Source organism: Schistocerca gregaria, chromosome 2, assembly GCF_023897955.1.
Source record: "Schistocerca gregaria isolate iqSchGreg1 chromosome 2, iqSchGreg1.2, whole genome shotgun sequence".
Classification (NCBI taxonomy): domain Eukaryota; kingdom Metazoa; phylum Arthropoda; class Insecta; order Orthoptera; family Acrididae; genus Schistocerca; species Schistocerca gregaria.
The window spans coordinates 1051053575-1051076511 of record NC_064921.1 but is presented as its reverse complement, the minus strand read 5'-3'; the positions used below and the strand labels follow the sequence as shown (position 1 = coordinate 1051076511).

Below are 22937 nucleotides of genomic sequence, written 5' to 3'. Positions count from 1 at the left end.
CGTCAGACCGGCTTGTGCGAGCCCGAGGTTGTTTCGGTTTGTTGTCACACGATGTTGTGCCTTCATTAAACTGTCGCACCCACGAAAGCACTTTCGACACATCCATAACTCCATCACATGTCTCCTTCAACTGTCGATGAATTTCAATTGGTTTCACACCACGCAAATTCAGAAAACGAATGATTGCACGCTGTTCAAGTAAGGACAACGGCCCCATTTTAAGTATTTAAAACAGCTCTCATTCTCGCCACTGGCGGTAAAATTCCATCTGCCGTACGGTGCTGCAATCTCTGGGACGTATTGACAATGATCGCGGCCTCATTTTAAAACAATGCGCATGTTTCTATCTCTTTCCAGTCCGGCGAAAAAAAAATCGGAGGCCTTAGAACTTGAATGCACCTCATATTTCATTGTCCATCAATACCTTCGCTGCACAGTGCCGATGGTACTGTTACCGACTACTGTGCCGCTAAAGCGGAGTTATTGAACGCAGTTTTCCAAAATTCCTTCACCAGGGAAGACGAATGGAATATTCCAGAATTTGAAACACGAACATTTGCTAGCATGAGTTTCTTAGAAGTAGATACCTTAGGGGTTGCGAAGCAACTCAAATGGCTTGATACGGGCAAGTCTTCAGGTCCAGATTGTATACCGATTAGGTTCCTTTCAGATTACACTGATACAATAGCTCCCTACTTAGCAATCATATACAACCGCTCGCTCACCGATAGATCTGTACCTACAGACTGGAAAATTGAGCAGGTCGCACCAGTGTTTAAGAAGGGTAGTAGGAGTAATCCATGGAACTACAGACCTATATCGTTAACGTCGGTTTGCAGTAGGGTTTTGGAGCATATACTGTATTCAAACATTATGAATCACCTCGAAGGGAACGATCTATTGATACGTAATCAGCATGGCTTCAGAAAACATCGCTCTTGTGCAACGCAGCTAGCTCTTTATTCGCACGAAGTAATGGCCGCTACCGACAGGGGATCTCAAGTTGATTCCGTATTTCTAGATTTCCGGAAAGCTTTTGACACCGTTCCTCACAAGCGACTTCTAATCAAGCTGCGGGCCTATGGGGTATCGTCTTAGTTGTGCGACTGGATTCGATTTCCTGTCAGGAAGGTCGCAGTTCGTAGTAATAGACGACAAATCATCGAGTAAAACTGAAGTGATATCAGGTGTTCCCCAGGGAAGCGTCCTGGGACCTCTGCTGTTCCTGATTTATATAAATGACCTGGGTGACAATCTGAGCAGTTCTCTTAGGTTGTTCGCAGATGATGCTGTAATTTACTGTCTAGTAAGGTCGTCAGAAGACCAGTATCAGTTGCAAAGCGATTTAGAAAAGATTGCTGTATGGTGTGGCAGGTGGCAGTTGACGCTAAATAACGAAAAATGTAAGGTGATCCACATGAGTTCCAAAAGAAATCCGTTGGAATTAGATTACTCGACAAATAGTACAATTCTCAAGGCTGTCAATTCAACTAAGTACCTGGGTGCTAAAATTACGAACAACTTCAGTTGGAAAGACCACACAGATAATATTGTGGAGAAGGCGAGTCAAAGGTTGCGTTTCATTGGCAGGACACTTAGAAGATGCAACATGTCCACTAAATAGACAGCTTAGACTACACTCGTTCGTCCTCTGTTAGAATATTGCTGCGCGGTGTAGGATCCTTTATCAGGTGGGACTGACGGAGGACATCGAAAGGGTGCAAAATAAGGGTAGCTCGTTTTGTATTAGCACGTAATAGGGGAGACAGTGTAGCAGATATGATACGCGAGTTGGGATGGAAGTCATTAAAGCAAAGACGTTTTTCGTCGCGGCGAGGTCTATTTACGAAATTTCAGTCACCAACTTTCTCTTCCGAATGCGAAAATATTTTGTTGAGCCGAAGCTACATAGGTAGGAATGATCATCAAAATAAAATAAGAGAAATCAGAGCTCGAACAGAAAGGTTTAGGTGTTCGTTTTTCCCGCGCGCTGTTCGGGAGTGGAATCGTAGAGAGATAGTATGATTGTGGTTCGATGAACCCTCTGCCAAGCACTTAAATGTGAATTGCAGAGTAATCATGTAGATGTAGATAACTTTTGCAGCTTGTAGAGGTGGATAACGGAAGCGCAGTCTGCTCGCATGTCCTCGTGTGCAGGGAGACGAGGATTACCAGCCTCTTTGTATGTCGGCAGCGCTGTAGACTCTGTTAATAGTGCTAACAGAGCTCTGCGCCTACGGTCGGAGATTCTATGGTTCGGCGGACTAGCAGTGAGCGAGTGGATAGAGAAGTGTATGGACATGTTTTTTCTTAGTGGAGACTGTGTAGGAAGGTCATGCATTGTAAAGTGAGACGCAATGAAATATCTGATGATGTATGTTTGATTGGTAATGTTTGAGCAGTGAAATTATTGACAACCATATAATTTTTGGAACTGGATGTCACATGAAGAAGGTAAAATTTTCTAAACACACTGTTTGCTCTTCAACAAAATCTTCCTTTTGTTAACCATATGCCTCGTAGTAGTTAGGATCTATAGTAGTTAGAATATTTTTATTTAGCTAGATGTAGTTTCAGCTTACTGTAATTGCTGTAGTTCGTGTTATGAAGATTTTCTGTGAGGTAAGTGACTTATGAAATAAAAATGGGGTTTCCACTATCAGTATTCGTCACTGAAATGTGTTTAGGCAATTAACATCGTTGGAGGTAGTTTCATATGAGGGTTGTAATTTAAATAGTGGCAACCATTTATTCACAAGCGATACAAAAGAGTTACATGTTTTCACCTGTTACTGTCCTTTGAAGTGTTCACCAATGTTGTGTAGAACCCGTTGTCAGCGATGTGGAAGGCGTAGTGTACCGTTAGCAAAGCCTGTTCTGTTGATGGTGAGGATGGAGCGGTCTAAAGTTATGGTGATCCTCGAGTATTACTGTTCGGTTTTGGAGCATCACCTGCGACCAGCTCTGCGAAAGAAGCGGCAACACTTTCTGCGCAATCCACCCATCATTTGGCACGGCAATGCGCGGGCGCATACAGAGCAAGCTGTGGCTGCTCTGTTCGGTCGATGGGACTGGGAAGTACTGTACCATCCACCATACTCCCCGGGCTTAAGTCCTGTGACTTTGATGTGATCCCGAAGATGAAGGAACCATTCGTGGCATTCGCTTCAGAACTGTTCCAGAGATTCGACAGGCAGCAGACTGGTCCATTCTCACCATCAACAGAACATTCTCTGCTAACGGTATACAGTGCTTTCCACATCGCTAACAACGGGTTCCACACAACACTGGTGACTACTCTGAAGCAGACTAACAGGTAGAAGAAGTAGTAGCAGTAGTAGTAGTGGTAGTACCTTTCTTCATCTGCAGATCTCTTTTTACAAGGATATAGGACATGTCAAAGGAGTTAGAACTTTAGATCAATTTAAAATAAGCTAATTGGTACACACATATATTTACAGACTTCTAGTTAGAGACAATCATTAGATTTGCTCCCGGTATACGATACTTTTTTACAAATAACTTATTAAATAATGTAATGCTACATTGTTCATTCCTATCTCACTATCAGTGACTGCACACCCTATACACACATTGTTTTATATCACCTCACTCACTACACACAAACACACACACACACACACACACACACACACACACACACACACACACACACACACACACACACACACAGCAGTTAGTCCACGAACCCACGCGAATTGTAAATGGTTGCGAAAACACACTTGACCTCTTAGCCACAAACAATCCAGAGCTGATAGCATCATGACTGATACAGGGATTAGTGATCACAAGGTCGTTGTAGCTAGGTTCAATACCGTTTCTTCCAAATCCATCAGAAACAAACGCAAAATAATTTTATTTAAAAAAGCGGATAAATTGTCACTAGAAGCCTTCCTAAAAGACAATCTCCATTCCTTCCGAACTGACTATGCAAATGTAGAGGAGATGTGGCTCAAATTCAAAGATATAGTAGCAACAGCAATTGAGAGATTCATACCTCATAAATGGGTAAGAGATGGAACGGATCCCCCGTGGTACACAAAACAGGTCCGAACGCTGTTGCAGAGGCAATGGAAAAAGCATGCGAAGTTCACAAGAACGCAAAATCCCGAAGACTGGCTAAAATTTACAGACGCGCGAAATTTGGCACGGACTTCGATGCGAGATGCCTTTAATAGGTTCCACAACGAAACACTGTCTCGAAATTTGGTAGAAGATCCGAAGAAATTCTGGTCGTATGTAAAGTACACAAGCGGCAAGACGCAGCCAATACCTTCGCTGCGCAGTGCCGATGGTACTGTTACCGACGACTGTGCCGCTAAAGCGGAGACAATGGACGCAGTTTTCCGAAATTCCTTCACCAGGGAAGACGAATGGAATATTCCAGAATTTGAAACTCGAACAGCTGCTAGCACGAGTTTCATAGATACCTTAGGGGTTGCGAAGCAACTCAAATGGCTTGATACGGGCAAGTCTTCAGGTCCAGATTGTATACCGATTAGGTTCCTTTCAGATTACACTAATACAATAGCTCCCTACTTAACACTCATATACAACCGCTCGCTCACCTATAGATCTCTACCTACAGACTGGAAAATTCAGCAGATCGCACCAGTGTTCAAGAAGGATAGTAGGAGTAATCCGTCGAACTACAGACCTATATCATTGACGTCGTTTTGCAGTAGGGTTTTGGAGCATATACTGTATTCAAACATTATGAATCACCTCGAAGGGAACGATCTATTGATACGTAATCAGCATGGCTTCAGAAAACATCGCTCTTGTGCAACGCAGCTAGCTCTTTATTCGCACGAAGTAATGCACCGCTATCGACAAGGGATCTCAAGTTGATTCCGTATTTCTAGATTTCCGGAAAGCTTTTGACACCGTTCCTCACAAGCGACTTCTAATCAAGCTGCGGGCCTATGGGGTATCGTCTTAGTTGTGCGACTGGATTCGTGATTTCCTGTCAGGAAGGTCGCAGTTCGTAGTAATAGACGGCATATCATCGAGTAAAACTGAAGTGATATCAGGTGTTCCCCAGGGAAGCGTGCTGGGACCTCTGCTGTTCCTGATCTATATAAATGACCTGGGTGACAATCTGAGCAGTTCTCTTAGGTTGTTCGCAGATGATGCTGTAATTTGCCGTCTAGTAAGGTCATCAGAGGACCAGTATCAGTTGCAAAGCGATTTAGAAAAGATTGCTGTATGGTGTGGCAGGTGGCAGTTGACGCTAAATAACGAAAAATGTGAGGTGATCCACATGAGTTCCAAAAGAAATCCGTTGGAATTCGATTACTCGATAAATAGTACAATTCTCAAGGCTATCAATTCAACTAAGTACCTGGGTGTTAAAATTACGAACAACTTCAGTTGGAAAGACCACACAGATAATATTGTGGGGAAGGCGAGTCAAAGGTTGCGTTTCATTGGCAGGACACTTAGAAGATGCAAGTCCACTAAAGAGACAGCTTACACTACACTCGTTCGTCCTCTGTTAGAATATTGCTGCGCGGTGTGGGATCCTTACCAGGTGGGACTGACGGAGGACATCGAAAGGGTGCAAAAAAAGGGCAGCTCGTTTTGTATTATCACGTAATAGGGGAGAGAGTGTAGCAGATATGATACGCGAGTTGGGATGGAAGTCATTAAAGCAAAGACGTTTTTCGTCGCGGCGAGATCTTTTTACGAAATTTCAGTCACCAACTTTCTCTTCCGAATGCGAAAATATTTTGTTGAGCCGAAGCTACATAGGTAGGAATGATCATCAAAATAAAATAAGAGAAATCAGAGCTCGAACAGAAAGGTTTAGGTGTTCGTTTTTCCCCCGCGCTGTTCGGGAGTGGAATCGTAGAGAGATAGTATGATTGTGGTTCGATGAACCGTCTGCCAAGCACTTAAATGTGAATTGCAGAGTAGTCATGTAGATGTAGATGTACAAGTTTAGTGAATTCTACTATGGCTGACTCCGTATTTTTGCCACTTCAGAAACAAAACTGTGATTCGCTTAAAAGGTTGTATTTATTCAGGTAATTCATTAATCTGTCTTTCATAACTGATTCTATTATTTCTGAGAATGGTGACAGGAGGGAAATGGGCCGATAGTTTTCTTTGTCTTCTGTATTACCTTTCTTACGCAAAGGTACAACTCATGCCTGTTTTAACTGCTCTGGAAATGTCCCTGATGTGAAGGATTCATTTATTATATTTGTTAAGGGGCCTTGTATTATCCCTATGCATTGTTTCAGTACACACATTGGTACTTGATCTAAGCCTACTGACTTTTTATTTTTTAGTTGTTGAATTGTTTTACTGACTTCATTCTCTGTGGTTGGAAGTAACATCATTGTATTTAGTTCAACATTATTTACAGGTGTTATATTTGTTTGGCGAAATTTTTGCTGTAACTTCTCTGCAAATAAGTAACTCTTTTGTATCGGTTGTGAATATATAGTTGCCACTATTTAAGTTCCAACCCTCGTATTTCTTTAATTTCATATTTTTTGGATTTTTATTATATTTAGGCTTTCTTACAATTCAGAGCCATTCTTTTGTGTTAACTATTGGAAGTCATGTTTTCACTGTATAGCAGTCAGATTGCTTTAGGATTGTATATTGTGAGTAATAAATAATAGGTAAAGTTTGAGTTGTTTTTGTAGGTGTTTAAATGATAAAAATTACTAAAGAGTTAGTTTCACCATTTCTGCAAGCTTCCGCTATAAAGTCATGTCACTACACCATGGACCTCTCGTAACGAAACAAATGTTATATTATCGAAGGACATCCATATGCTGTCATCGAAACCAAAAACTCCTTGGAGAGTGTGGGGGTACTTGGGGTATAGGATGGTAGGGAGTAGAAGCATGAGGAGGAGAAAGAGGAAGTAGGGGGCGAAGGCGCGGAGTCGGTGGGTAAGATGGGAATGGAAGGAAAAAAGTGGGATTCAAAGCTGAGTCAGTTATTAGCTGATGCCATGCGGAATTCGGGCACAGAACGTCTGAAGCGAGATTCAGGCTGAAGCTCGCCAGTTCACCCTCAACTCAAGTATCGAGTTGTGTGACATCTCCAAAGTTAACTCTCTGGATTGTGTGAATGATGTTCTCACTTTCTCTGCAGGATGTCCCTTCGACAGGCGTCGCATCTGCAGTGCGATAGCGACGTGATAGATAAGGAGCCCTGTTATTAGCGGTTTGTCGCCGGCGAGGGGGACAGCGGCTCCCACGGCGCGCGTACAGCCAAGTGGAGCAGGCATCGCGGGCCGACAACACGCAGCAGCTCGGCGGCCACGAGAGGACACGGGACTGTGCCATGGACACCTCATCCAAGGGCAGGGCCAACCCCAACCCGCGTGCCACAGCCAACCCCGTCTCTATACTCTTCTTTTGGTATGTACCTGCCGTTTCACGACCTACACTTGTTTACTTCGGGCGACGACTCGCAGTTGTTCATTATAATGAATGGAAGTAAAATGAACCGAAAGGCAGGTGTAATTGGTGATTTCTTTATTGTCACAACCGGTTTCCCTGCATTAAAACAGCATTGTCAGGTGAAAACAGTGTCATATGAGTGCACCTGGACGCCCCCATCGTTCGTAGTCAAAAACCAAACCCCTGACGAGGGGAAGTCGTCAAAATAAATAAAACAGAATAGCCGAGCGACATTATTTTGATGACTTCCCCTCTTCATGGGTTTGATTTTTGACTACGAACATGGGGGGGTGTCTCGGCGTGCTAATATGATACTGTTTTCACTTGAGGGTGCTGTTTTAACGCAACGAAACAGGTTGTGACAATAAAGAAATCAGAAACTACAGCTGTCTTGCGGTTCATTTTACTAACATTCATTATGAAGTTTAACGGCTGTGGCTGCTCGCATTACAAAGTTCTATGTTGATTATATAAAATATAGTGCTCCTGGGTTATGAAGAAAAATCAAAAAATAGAAGCTCTGAGATACGTAACTAATGCTGTGCTACCAGTTTATTGAATGCAGGTATTCAGTTGTACAGTGTGCCTGTTGGGGGTCACGTTACATCGAGTTCACAGCAAAGTGCGAAAGCAGGGGAACGGTAGAATATAAAAGTCAGCCCGCAGTGAATCTAATCCCGTCGACGCGTCTGCGTTAGGAAATTAACGGATGGCGTTCGTGGGGGTCTAGTGATTATAAGCTGTATATTGCCCCTACAGGAATTCGGATACCGAAAATTTCTTCGAGTAGCAGAATTAGGACCGGTTACACCTTGAATGAAAAGACACCGCAATTAAGCTTCTACACTCATCTAGACGTTTTCAATGAAGTCATTCAACTTCAGGCTGTAAAAATATTGTTTACCACCATTGCAGTTTTGACACTTGGTCATCATCAAGCACTGTCGTATATTGTAACCCGCTCAATAACATAAATTTGCGACGTGCTAGAACATAGTTCTCAGTAGTGTAACAGCAAATGCACGTGGTGGTGTAACTTTTTCACCATTCCGTACACCATGTGACCACACGTTAGAAATCTGGTGAAATAACAGTAAATATGATAAACACAAGTCAAAATCTCGTGCGGCAAGCGTAGTTGGGGCTGGGTTGTTTGGGGGAAGAGACCAAACAGCGAGGTCATCGGTCTCATCGGATTGCAGAAGGACGGGGAAGGAAGTCGGCCGTGCTCTTTCAAAGGAACCATCCTGGTATTTGCCTGGAGCGACTTAGAGACATCACGGAAAACCTAAATCAGGATGGCCGGGCGCGGGATTGAACCGTCGTCTTCCCGAATGCGAGTGTGCTAACTACTGCGCCACCTCTCTCGGTGTGGCAAGCGTAGTGGACGGTTCACAGTCAATATATCTGCTGTTATTTCATCGGCTTTCTAACGTGTGCAATGGTGTATGCATTTGCTTTTACACTGCAGAAAACTATGTTCCAGCATCTCACAGCTTTATGTTACTGAGTGGGTTACAACATCCTACAATGCTTGATAATGTGTGTCGAAATTGGAATCGCGATAAATAATATTTCAACAGCCTAAAGCGAAACGACTTCATTCAGAAATCTGACGAACACTGTGGACTCATTCCTGATCAAAATTCGTACAGACTTATAATCGTGGGCGTCCGCAAAAATTTTCCCATTAGGGGCAAGATAAAGAAAAAGAAAACTTAAACATCTGAGGTCATCAGTCTCCTAGTCTTAGAACTACTTAAACCTAACTAACCTAAGGATATCACACACATCCATGCCCGAGGCAGGATTCAAACCTGCGACCGTCGTGCGGTTCCGGACTAAAGCGCCTAGAACCGCTCGGCCACAACGGCCGGCCCAAGATTCAAAACGCTGATTTTGATATAACTGTGTCGGTGAGTTTGTAAACATTGTCCACAAGTAATAAATTTGACAAGAAGCATACAGATCAAAAGATTGATAGTTTTCTACTTAGGACTTTTAAGGTATCCTTTTGGCGCCTAAACAGTGATGATATTTCAGTAGTGCACGCAAATTTCATATTTCCAAGTTACTAATAGCAATTTAGACGGCATTTTTTTTGAGTCAAAGATCTGAAATTACATCTTCACATTATTAAGTCCAGGGTATCAACACCCATAACGTCGCGTTAAAAGCCGCGCGGGGTAGCCAGCCGGTCTAACGCGCCTTGTCAAGGTTCGCTCGGCTCCCCCCGTCAGAGGTTCGAGTGCTCCCTTGGCCATGAGTGTGTGTGTTGTCCATAGCGTCAGATTAAGCGGTGCGTAAGCCTACGGACCGATGACGTCAGCAGTTTAGTCCCACAGGAACTTGCTACAAATTTCCAAATTTCACGTTTGTAATCCTCGACGTGGAGAAAGAGTGTATAAGCTTTAGAAAAATCTTATTCAACTTTGATGTCATCTGCAACAGTTCGTTTGCTTAACAATCTTCACGTCTACTCACATTACTCGGTTTATTGCATTACCTTCTTGATTTATATTTTTTAGTGTCGACTGACATAACTGCAATTGAACAAAATGTGTTATGATAGCGACATTTTTTGGGTTCTTAGGTAAAGTGTAGCCCAGGGCCAATGACGACAAAATGAATGTGAGGATCCTCCCAAAAGCATTCTCAAATTGGCTCGTATTATCAAATCAGCTCTTTCGCAAAGGCTACCAGCACTACTTTTAAAAACAATTTTGAACGATGCGACGAAGCCTTACGTGTAGGAAAACAAATTTATTTTGTTAACTGACCCGTGGCGAGGACAGAGAACTCCGTTATTATACGATGAGGTTTTGCTAGATGAAGAGAGACTGCCATCGTGCAGTATTGAAGTGATTGGCCCCAAATGCTCTCCGCTAGTACAACCCTGCAATGTCTGTTTTTATCGTTAGGTGAAGAATTTGACCAGAAAGTTTCAAAACTGCTCCCGTATCTCGCGGGAAGTCACATCCGGAGTGGACTGCATGAAAACACACCCCAGTGTTCGTCAACCGCTATTCTCGCCAATATTCGGCTTTGAGTGGTTTTCTGTCCAACTGTGCGACGAGAGAATGAATACCTTTCACGAATGTAGATCTAGTCTGCATTTCTCTAGACGCTTTCAAACAACCGTGTACTTGTAGGAATCCTGCATTTATAACGTGTGCAAGATGCCGAAAAAATTATTTCTGTCCCTATTTTTACGATGAACACCACACCAGCACGTGTGAATCAGCAACTGTAAAATAATAAAGGCACCTAATTTTGGAATGAAATTACACAATTTCAGAGAGTTTACTGGCCTCATATATATATATATATATATATATATATATATATATATATATATATATATATATATATATATATACCGGGTGATCAAAAAGTCAGTATAAATTTAAAAACTTAATAAAGCACGGAATAATGTAGACAGAGAGGTAAAAATTGACACACATGCTTGCTAGACACGTGAAAGATCTCTTGCGCGCGTCGTTTGGTGATGATCATGTGCTCAGCCGCCACTTTCGTCATGCTTGGCCTCCCAGGTCCCCAGACCTCAGTCCGTGCGAATATTGGCTTTGGGGTTACCTGAAGTGTATCGTGATCGACCGACATCTCTAGGGATGCTGAGAGACAATATCCGACGCCAATGCCTCACCATAACTCCGGACATGCTTTACAGTGCTGTTCATAACATTATTCCTCCACTACAGCTATTGTTGAGGAATGATGGTGGAAATATTGAGCATTTTCTGTAAAGAACTTCATCTTTGCTACGTCTTACTTTGTTATGCTAATTATTGCTATTCTGATCAGATGAAGCGCCATCTGTCGGACATGTTTTGAACTCTTGTATTTTTTTGGTTCTAATAAAACCCCATGTCATTCCAAGCATGTGTGTCAATTAGCAAAAAAAATGGCTCTGAGCACTATGGGACTCAACTGCTGTGGTCATTAGTCCCCTAGAACTTAGAACTACTTAAACCTAACTAACCTAAGGACATCACACACATCCATGCCCGAGGCAGGATTCGAACCTGCGACCGCAGCAGTCGCACGGTTCCGGACTGCGCGCCTAGAACAGCGAGACCACCGCGGCCGGCTGTCAATTAGCACCTCTCTATCTAGATTATTCCGTGATTTATTCAGTTTTCAAATTTATACTGACTTTTTGATCACCCGGTATATATATAACCATATCTGTACGAGACCAACAATGTCTCTGAAATTGTGCCATTTTCTGTTTAAGTACCTGCACCTGGGTATCAGGCTGGATCTCTCCATTTACGTTCGATGCTGACGTGCTATTCCTGAACACGGAGAGCCTCGGCAATTCTGTTCGTGTGTAAGGAGGAACTTAAAGTGGCTTGGAGCAGCAGTGAAGCAGTGAGAATTTGGATTGAGAAGGATGGCGCGCAAGGATAATCCGTGCAGTTGTGTGAGCCCCCGTGCGAGAGAGACTTAGTGGCTACCCGCCGCTTCAGTCGAGAGAGAGAGAGAGAGAGAGAGAGAGAGAGAGAGAGAGAGAGAGAGAGAGAGAGAGAGCATCTAATTTTACATACGAAGTTCTCGTGTACGCCTGGAAATCTACTTGCAACCCCAAATTTGCCTTCGCCTTTCTTTCTCATGCTTTTCATGAAAATATTAATAAATACAGTACACTGAGCATTATTTCCGTGTTTGCAATATGATGTAAAAACCGTAAATAAAAAGCGGATTGCTGTTCTGTACCTTTTCCGCAGAGCCAGATGCAGGAAACCCCGGTAACGTAAGTGGCTAAAGACGCACATGACCCCCGAACCAAAAATTCTATTTCTTTCTGAACGCTTGGCCAGCTGGGGCTCCCATTTCTGTCACATCCATTTCTGGCCAAGCCTGCATATACTATAAATGTGGACGAAATCGGTTATGAGGAGTAGGCACGGTCGCCTGCAAACCATAGTCGACAATCGACTCAATTCTAGATGACCACCGACAAAAACGGCAAGGTTCTCTGTGGAAGGTGAGTTCAGCTTTACCAATACATGGACTGAAGAACTGACTGGATAACAAAATAATAATATGTCATTCATCACCCAAAGGCCACCGGAATTTGCCCTGGCATGCAAAACTTATTAGTGTACAACATCCCCACTTCCTGATTGCGGAAAATCACAGACCACCCGACACAACATAGAAGAACGCTCCACAATGTCATGCGATGGTAGACCAGAATACTTCCTGTTGACAATTCCCAAGTTGATAGATCACTCAAATACCCTAGATATTTGCTTCCAAGTTTCAGTACTACATAGGGGGTGTCTCTCCTGAAAGTCATCGGGAGCATTTTCTCTGGTGTCTCGCAAAATATTTGCAATTTTGTTTTGCAGTGCACAGCCGCAGTCAGCCCAGACAAATACTGCCCATCACACGTTTCATGCGACACCAATTGTCAACTGAATGCGTGTGAGCAGGGGCAGTAAAACAGGAAGAGTAAGCAGTCCTCCAGCAGCGGAAGACTAGCGCTGCTGTATGGGGGTAGCAATCAGCGAAGGACAGGGCCCCAGTGTGACTGCTCGAGTACTGGTCACTCCTCGTTTTACTGTCCCTGTTAATGCGTATCGATGAAACGCATATTGCTCTATGTTAATCTGACATCGCTTAAACGAATGGGCATTTAAAAATAATATTGTCTGTAATGGGAAAACAAACTGGCGCTTTAAGTTGAAACTGAGAGCCGCATGAAACATGTGACTAGCAGTATTTCTTAGCGCTGACACATTGCAAAAACAAAACGGCAAATATCTATCGAGACAACAGGAAGAATACGCCTGGCGACTCTTAGGCTGCCTCCACAGTGGCGCCGAATACAGCCGTCAGATGCCGTCGCCAGAGGTCGCCCGACCACATTGACCAGCAGCTTGCTCACGGTGCGTCCGATACACTTCATCAGTTTTTGGTGATATTAAGGAAGTTAGGTTAGATTAGAACCTATTCTGTGTATGAGGTAGGTTAGATTTTAATCTCTAAACGCGGGACGGATTCCACTACACCTCTGTCCTTGGACACGACTGCTGCATTGCGGCTTTTGCTATCAAAAAGACGCTGATGCATGTGAATGAGCTAAAGTACGAGTCTACCTGTCTCGGAAAGTACGTCCCGACTACTGTACGCTCTATCATCAGTTATCGGAAAAACCAGAGAGGTTATACGAATATATGAGATACAGGAGGAAACGTTCTGCTACATACTCGAGACGATTCGTTGTGACCTTGAAATTGAAGATTACAAAAACTCTGTTTTGCTCTATTTATTTGAAGTTGTGCAGCCATGCGTCAATTAACCTTCAACGGGCCGGCCGCTGTTACCGAGCGGTTCTAGTAGCTTCAGTCTGGAATCGCGCGACCGCTACGGTCGCAGGTGCGAATTCTGCCTGAGGCATGCATGTGTGTGATGTCCTTAGGTTAGTTAGGGTTAAGTAGTTCTAAGTTCCAGGGGACTGATGATCTCATATGTTAAGTCCCATAGTGCTCAGAGCCATTCCTAACCTTCAACGACTGTTATTTAGCGAACGTGTGATAGGCAAGCATAACACCTAACGCAATGTAAAGCGGAAAAACATACACCAGTACTGCATTTGCAAACCAGTTCATAAAACACAATCACAACGCTGCTGGCATAAAAACTTCAGCAGGTATAATAACGTAGACAGCTGAAATCCACCTACCATGACGCTAAAAAGATCCTCCACAGTAAGTGTCAGCACAAGAAAGGCCACAATTCACACTTGAACAAACCGTTGTTTGAGGCCATAGTTTATTCCTAAAATATCCGATAAAGATTTTGCCTACTTGCGGTTTGCAATAAACCTTCGATTTCAGTCCGTAGATTCGGAAATTCAGCCAGCATCTGACATTTTACATCCCAAGGATGCCACAAACTCACCCTTGGACTAAACTTATCAGCGTCTCATACTCCACATTTCGCGCTTGAGAACGTCGGTTCATTTGACCTAAGAAAAAAAACAGATTTGAATTTGAGCGGTTGTCGTCCGAAGTCTGTACGTTTGGGTGATGAGATCGGCAACACTGTGAGCGAGCACGGAGCGGCGTACTGATTTGAACAATCGGCCGTTTTCGGGTGATGTCGATTGTCGGCGGAAGCCACCAATATCGGAGCAACTTCGGCCGCTGCCTTAAGAGAAACCCCCGGTGAATTATACTCTACGTTATATATCGAAAAGCCATACGATAAACAGTTGAGTTTCACATAGGCTGTAAGTAAAAATCTTCTTCGGCGGGGTCAGGAGACAGAAAAGGCATCTGGCCACCCTCTACCACAAACATTGGCAAATCCCGATTAACAAGCTGACCCTGTAAATGAGAAGGGATAAGGTCAGGAAAACGAAAATGAAGAAAAAGAAGTCCCTGATAATGGTGAGTAGCCAGTGAGGTGTCGATGAGATGATTCTCTTTCGAATGCATGGAAAGAAAATATTAGAATGAATATTCCATCCAAGAAAGGAGTCTGCACTGGTTTGAAACAGATTAAAATCGTGTGCTGGACCGGATCTCGAACCAGTATACTTGTCTTCTACGGGTAAAGCTCTTGCTTATTTCTTTTGTGATTGTCCTGATCGCTTTTGAGGGATTATACAGCTAACCATTCTCTACTTTGATGAATAGTCACCAAAACCAGTATCTTGTTACCAAAGTAACACATCAAATCGTCATCTAGCACTCATGGTAACCATTTGAGTTTAAGCGTTCTACGTAATGCGAATCACGGCAGATATCGTCCCACCACGTCCAACACATGCTCAGTGGGGAACGGGATGGTCGTGCTGGCCAAAATGTCAGTTTAGAAACGAGGATTAGGTGTCATGTCATTATAGCAAGTATGCTTACGAAAGTTAATAAATCATTTAAGAAGGCTAGAGAGTGTTTCTGCTAGTTGGATGAGATAAAGCAGTTATCAGCATCTCACTTAGACAGTGAATTGGCATCACCTAGTGGCATTAAGATGGATGTAGAGGAATTATGGGCAAAGTTTAAGCATATTGTAGATCGTGGTCTATAGAGTTATGTGCCTAGTACGTGGATAAAAGGATGGAAAAGACCCACGGTAGTTTAATAACGAAATTCGGAAGACACTGAAAAAGCAAAGGCTGCAGCACTCTCGGTTCAAAAGGGAACGCACAAATGGCACCAAGCGAACGTTAGTAGAGATTCGTACGCTTGTGAAAAGATCTGGGCGCGAAATATACAACCACCACCGTCACACCTGAGCTAAGAATCTGACAGACAACCCGAGAAAAATTCGGTCTTACGTAAAATAGCTAAGTAGGTCTAAAGCTTCCATTCAGTCCCTTATTGACCAGTCTGGTGTGGCAACTGAAGATAGCAAAACGAAAGCGGAAGTTTTAAATTTCAAGTTCAAAAATCATTCACACAGGAGAGATTACAAACATGCCGTCATTCGACCATGGCACATACTCCCGCACGGACGACATAGCAGTAAGCATCCCTGGCGTAGAGAGGCAGCTGAAAGATGTGAAAGCACCGGATCCGGATGGAATCCAAGTTCGATTTTACAAAGAGGACTCTACGGCGCTGGCCCTTTACCCGGCTTGCATTTATCGTGAATCTCTCGTCGAGCACAAAGTCCCAAGAGACAGGAAAAAAGCGCAGGTGACTGCGCTATATAAGAAGAATAACAGAACGGACCCCCAAAATTACGGAGCAACATCCTTAACTTCTGCTTGCAGCAGAATCCTTGAACATATTCTCAGTTCGAATATCATAAAGTTTCTTGAGAGTGAGAAGCTTAAGTCCGCGAGTCAGCTTGGTTTTAGAAAGAATCGTTCGTGCGAAACTCAGTTTGCCGTTTTCTCTCGTGATATACTGCGAACTATGAATGAAGGGCAACAAGGAGATTCCATATTTCTAGATTTCCGGAAAACATTTGACACGGTGCCCTATTGCTGGCTATTAACGAAGGTACGAGCGTATGCAATAAGTTCACACACATGTGAGTGGCTTCAAGACTTCTTAAATAATAGAACCCAGTACGTTGCCCTCGACGGCGAGTAATCGTCAGAGACAAGGCAGTCGTCAGGAGAGCCCTAGGGAAGTGTGGCAGGACCGCTGTTGTTTTCTATCTACACTACTGGCAATTAAAACACGACCAAGAAGAAATGCAGATGATAAACGGGTATTGATTGGACAAATATATTATACTAGAACTGACATGTAATTACATCTTCATGCAGTTTGGGTGCATAGATGTGGGGAATCAGTAACCAGGACAACCACCTCTGGCCATAATAACGGCCTTGATACGCCTGGGCATTGAGTCAAACAGCTTGGATAGTGTGTACAGACAGGTACAGCTGCCAATGCAGCTTCAACACGATACCACAGTTCATCAAGAGTAGTGACTGGCGTATTGAGACGGGCCAGTTGCTCGGCCACCGTTGACCAGACGTTTTCAATTGGTGAGAGATCTGAAGAATGCGCTGGCCAGGGCAGCCGTCGAACATTTTCTGTATCCAGAAAGGCCCGTACAGGACCTGCAACATGCGATCCTGCATTATCCTGCTGGAATGTAGGGTTTCGCAGGGATCGAATGAAGGGTAGAGCCACGGGTCGTAACACATCTGAAATGTAACGTCCACCGTTCAAAGTGCCGTCAATGCGAACAAGAGGTGACCGAGACGTGTAACAAATGGCACCCCGTACCATCACGCCGGGTGATACGCCAGTATGGTGATGACGAATACACACTTCCAATGTGCGGTGACCGCGATGTCGCCAACCAAAGATGCGACCATCGTGATTCTGTAAACAGAACCTGGATTCATCCGTAAAAATGGCGTTTTACCATTCGTGCACCCAGGTTCGTCGTTGAATACACCATCGCAGGCGCTCCTGTCTGTGATGCAGCGTCAAAGGTAACCGCAGCCATGGTCTCCGAGCTGATAGTCGATGCTGCTGCAAACAGCGTCGAACTGTTCGTTGCAGATGGTTGTTGTCTTGCAAATGTCCCCATCTGTTGACTCAGGGATCGAGACGTGGCTGCACGATCCGTTACAACCTTGCGGATAAGATGCCTGTCATCTCGACTGCTAGTGATACGAGGCCGTTAGGATCCAGCACGGTGTTCCGTATTACCCTCCCGAACCCACCGATTCCATATTCTGCTAACAGTCATTGTATCTCGGCCAACGCGAGCAGCAATGTCGCGATACGATAAACCGCATTCGCGATACGCTACAATCCGACTCCTTACACGAGGCATCACAACAACGTTTTACCAGGCAACGCCGGTCAACTGCTGTTTGTGTATGAGAAATCCATCGGAAACTTTCCTCATGTCAGCACGTTGTAGGTGTCGCCACCGGCGCCAACCTTGTGTGAATGCTCTGAAGAGCTAATTATTTGCATTTCACAGAATCTTCTTCCAGTCGGTTAAATTTCGCGTCTGTAGCACGTCATCTTCGTGGTGTACCAATTTTAATGGGCAGCAGTGTACATAAACGATTTTGGCGACAGGGTGGGCAGCAATCTGCGGTTGTTTGGTGATGATGCCGTAGTGTTCGGTAAGGTGTCGAAGTTGAGTGACTGTAAGAACATACGAGATGACTTAGACAAAAATCCCAGTTCGTTTGATAAATGGAAGCTAGCCCTAAATGTGGGAAAATGTAAGTTAATGTGGATGAGCAGCAAGGTGAAGCCTGTAATGCTCGGGTACAGTATTAGTGGTGTCCTGCTTGACACGGTCAAGTCCTGTAAATGTCCGGGCATAGCGGTGCAAAGTGATCAAGCATGTGAGGACTGTGGCAGGAAAGGTCAGAGGTCGGCTTCGGTTCATTGGGAGACTTTTAGGAAAGAGTGGTTCACCTGCAAAGGAGACGGTATACAGGACGCTGGTGCGACCTGTTATTGAGTACTAGCTGAGTGTTTGCGATCTGTACCAGGTCGGATTGAAGGAAGACATGGAAGTAATTCAGAGGCGGGCAGCTAGGATTGTTACCAATAGGTTCGGTCATCACGTAACTATTACGGAGATGCTTCGGGAACTCAAATGGGAATCCCTGGAGAGAAGACGACGTTCTTCTCGAAAAACGATATTGACAAAATATAGAGAACTGACATTTGAAGCTGACTGCCGAACGATTCTACTGCCGGCAACATACATTGCGCGTAAAGACCACGAGGATAGGATACGAGTAATTAAGACTGATACGGAGGTATATAGACGGTCTTTTTTCCTTCGCTCTGTTTGCGAGTGAAGCGGAAGAGGAACTGACTAATATCGGTACAGGGTACCCTCCGCCATGCACTGTACAGTCCCTTGCGGAGTATCGATGCAGATGTTAAAGGGCTGGGTGAAGTACTGGATGTACGGCTGCACTGTTGAGCGTTCCCCCAACAAATACCACGGATGTACACTCTTTGTTGACTGTGGCTCCCTACACCACAATGTCCTGACATGGTGTCGCACGTCACTGCCTGATACACACCAGTGGTTGCTGCTCTTCTGGTCGACAGTGCAGCTGCAATTGACCGTGACTGATGCCACGCTAGAATTTGATATTGTCACCAGTTGTCCCTCCAACTGCATCCTTCGCTGTATCATTGGAGGTTGGCTGTATGATAATCACATGTGACAGGAAGCCTGGCGACCAACAACCTCGCTCGCAGACAAGGTTGCAGTAAATAGCAGGTCGCACCTGGATGCATCACTGGTCGCACGTTTTTTGCACGGTGATCATGCGATCAGCGATAGCTGCTTACCCAATACATTGGTCCACACATAAGTCTATTTGCCGCTGTCTTGCAGGAGGGTGGCGGTGCACGCATCTTCTTTGCATCACTACGACCATTACTGACTAATCGAATCTCACGTCCAACACGTTGGGAAATTCTTCTGGAGCACCGAACAGCGTCCTTCAGGATCGCAGAACAACATCACTGAAATTTATCTGATTACCAGTATCGAGATATCTACATCTATCACGTTACTGTGTGTGGCGGACAGCTAACATTTCCCTTCCTCCCTGCTCTGTCCAAGAACGGTGCTTGCGAAGAGCGACAGTTGTTAAACTCTTCCCTCAGTTCCAAATAATACGATTTTCCCACAGCGACGTTTTGTCAGATTTATACGGAAGTAACAGGTATCCTAAATCTTTTTGGAAAGAACGCTCTTCAAAACTTAACAGGAATGCTGTTCGGGGTCGTATCAGTGGAGTCTGATGAGCGCCTCTGTAGCCCTTCAAACGTCCCCTTAGAACTATTTATACACGACTGGTCTATATGAAACGTCCCCTTTGAACAATTATACAAGACTGTGCTTAAACTGAAACACAATATTTTTGGCGCAACGCAATCTGACTTTCAATAATCCCTACAAAAGAATGGCCCTGACTAACATTAACCTATACCTTTCACAAATCACTTACCTCACAAAAAATCTTCGTTACTGGAACTACTGCAATACAGCGAGCACCACTACTGCCAGCTAAATAAAAGATTCAAACTACGGAAGGCACTAACTACTGAGGCACAGTTAGCAAATGAAAGATTTTAATAGAGAACAAACAATGTATTTACCTTAATAGTCATAATATATATATATCAGTTCGTGACATCAATTCTTACAAATTTTAAAACTCCGCCATCTCTCTCCCAACGTCCACCACTGCTGGCGGCTCACCTCCAACTGCGCAACGCTACGCGCTGTTAGCATCCAGCTGCCGCTGCCCAACACTACAATGGCAGACAACAATGCAGACTAAACACAGACTGCACACGGCACAGCCAGTGATTTTTTCATACCGAGCGCTATGTGGCGTTACCAATAAGAAAACCTAAACAGCCTACTTACATAGCCCCCATGCTCCCCACAAAAAATTTTTACAAATTGTTTTGGGCAGTGGCCAATAATGATTTGATAAAATTTTTCATAATTACTATAACAAAGATATCAAATACACACACTTATTGATACAATGTTGGTCAGAAGCTAAAATTTTCTCACAGTCCATAAAGACAGTCCTGACTGTTCATCACAGTAAAATTGCAGTGTTTTTCTCAGAGTCTGAGCAATAAAAGAAAATTGCACTTGGAAGTAGTGGATTTCTAAGCAGTCTTGAAGAAGTAGTGTTGTTCTTCCAACGGAAAGACAGTGCTGACTCTTGATATGCAGACAGGTAATGGGCCACAACAGAGCAAACCCACAGCAGAGTCAGTCGAAGTTTTGAAGAATATTGGTACGTAGGTCGTCACAGAGTAGACCCATTTTAGTCCTGGTAGAGATTACTATTGGTGGGCCACCAGAGGTGCAGACCCACTGCAGTCATTGTAGAAATAATGGTATTGGTGGGTCATCAAAGGTGTAGACCCACTGTAGTCTTTGTAGAGATGGCCAGCAGCCATCTGTTTGACTGTGCAGGCGCAAAATCACCATTGAAGAGTCTTGCGGATAATATAGCAAGTCCATAACCACCACTTGTGCACTCACAAAAATTGTTTTTGAAATGTCCTTACAACCAGCAATGCTGTTATCCAGTCCCTTACTGAGTTATTAACACACGTGTAAACACTATCAGTCCCTAATTCTCACATATTGTCCATATACTATGACCAACAGAAATGTGTGCAGTAAAATCTAATTTACAAGTTACTTAATTTGATGAACTGGTGTCAATTACAATTTTATAACATAAGAATACAATAACAAAGGTACAAAATATATCTTTAAAGAACATAACAATACAGATAACATTTGCAGTAGTACAGGCTTTACAAAAGAATCGAAATAGCAAATACATCAGTGTTACAAAAATTATGACATAAATACATACATAAAAGATCAGAATAACTTTTGAAACTTCAACTTCACACATGAGCATTAAAACAAAACAGAATAAATAATGTCTGAACATATTTACAAAGAAAATAACATGTTATGAATGCAAATTATATTTGAGGATAACAGTATTCCTCATCATAGTGAATGTAGCTTAGTATTAGAAGAGAAAAAATTCTATGAAACAGTACACAGAGACAGGAAGAAAACAAATACACAAGGGTACACAAACAAATAGTGGGATAACACAAGGAAAGGACAGGGTTTGTTTTACTGCAGTATTTTGCAAACAAAACTTTCTTTACTTCTCGGAGATCTCCCTTCGTTCTTCATTATTTCCAAGAAGTCTTATCTATACCTGATTTCTGTACTTTTTTCGTATAATTCTCAATGCATTTCTTCCAATCCATCGCAAATCATTCTCTTATATAGGCTACCCCCTCTTAAGCCAACTTAAATCTACTGAGCTCAGATGCTTAACTAAGGGATGAGGCAATGCAGCAGCACAAAACAATTTACACAAAAAGCAATGATAAAAAAATGGAAATTGGCAAAAAAAGGCAGCAATATTACAACTAATATAAGGCAATGCGCAGCAAACAAGAAAAATAAATCAGTAGTAAAACTAGCTTAACAGAGTAATACAAAGTGATATTTAGTAGCACTATTCCAGCAAAACAGCAGCAGCAAATGCAGTAACTTATATCTAAACATGGTAAAGCTCAAGCAGAAAAATATTACACTAAAGACAACAATGCAGATAAGGGAAATGTATATTCACATCTTAATGTCTATATAATTAAAGAGGTGCACCACGAAAACTTATTGTAAAAAAAATATTACCATGTACTTGAAAAGACAATTCTGTATGCAATTTCTGTGAAGGGAAATGTCTTTTTGTGCTACTTCGTTTTTTTTTAAGTACATCATAAAGTTATTATTTACTGGATCTGTAGGCATAAAATATTTATATTAGTACATCCATAAAATTTATTTTAACCAATGCTTCAGTACAGTTAGAAACTAGATATTAAACAAAATGAGTAAATAAATATATAAAGCAATCCATATGGCATTTCTCTCAACTACCAAGACAATAGCTGTGTAATGTTTCTCGTCGTTTCATTAGGCATTTTAGTAAATATCATAAATTAAGAGCTCCACAGTGTAATCATATGTTTTCAAGTTTGGGCGTGTAGTATTTGCGATGCTTTCTACAAAGGAATCTCAATAGCGAGGATAATGACCTCTTTTTTTTTCTCCACCTGTGCCTCTGACAGGCACACACTAATGGCTTTCTTTTGTCAGGTGGTTGTCGCACAGCTGGGTGCCCACGACGCATTACATGCAGGTGGTCACTTAACTGTCTTATCGAAATATTTACGACACCAGTTTCCGCTACAGTGGCAGTCTCATATAAAAAAATTCACAGGTCAAGAATTTGCGTTACAAATATGTAGAAACAATTTCCTTTAAATAGAATAGTGTCCAAATAATTTTCGCCAGCATAGTGATACATTCACGCATATACACTCATTTCATAACTCTTAAAGTACGATTCTCGGTTTCCAACATCCTTTTTCACAAGTCAGAGTCCCTAACCACTACTCATTATTTCTTACCTTATTA

The 22937-nt window shown here is 43.0% G+C and overlaps 1 protein-coding gene across 1 annotated transcript in view; it reads left to right on the top strand.

Moving 5' to 3' along the window:
- The first annotated feature begins 2266 nt into the window (after positions 1–2266).
- Positions 2267–22937, top strand: part of LOC126335571 (ATP-binding cassette sub-family C member 4-like) — a 309710-nt gene continuing 289039 nt past the window's right edge. The window contains exons 1-2 of the mRNA XM_049999000.1: positions 2267–2454; positions 7138–7406. Of these exons, the coding sequence (XP_049854957.1) occupies positions 7330–7406 (77 nt within the window). The 5' untranslated portion in view covers positions 2267–2454; positions 7138–7329. The remainder of the gene's footprint in view (positions 2455–7137; positions 7407–22937) is intronic.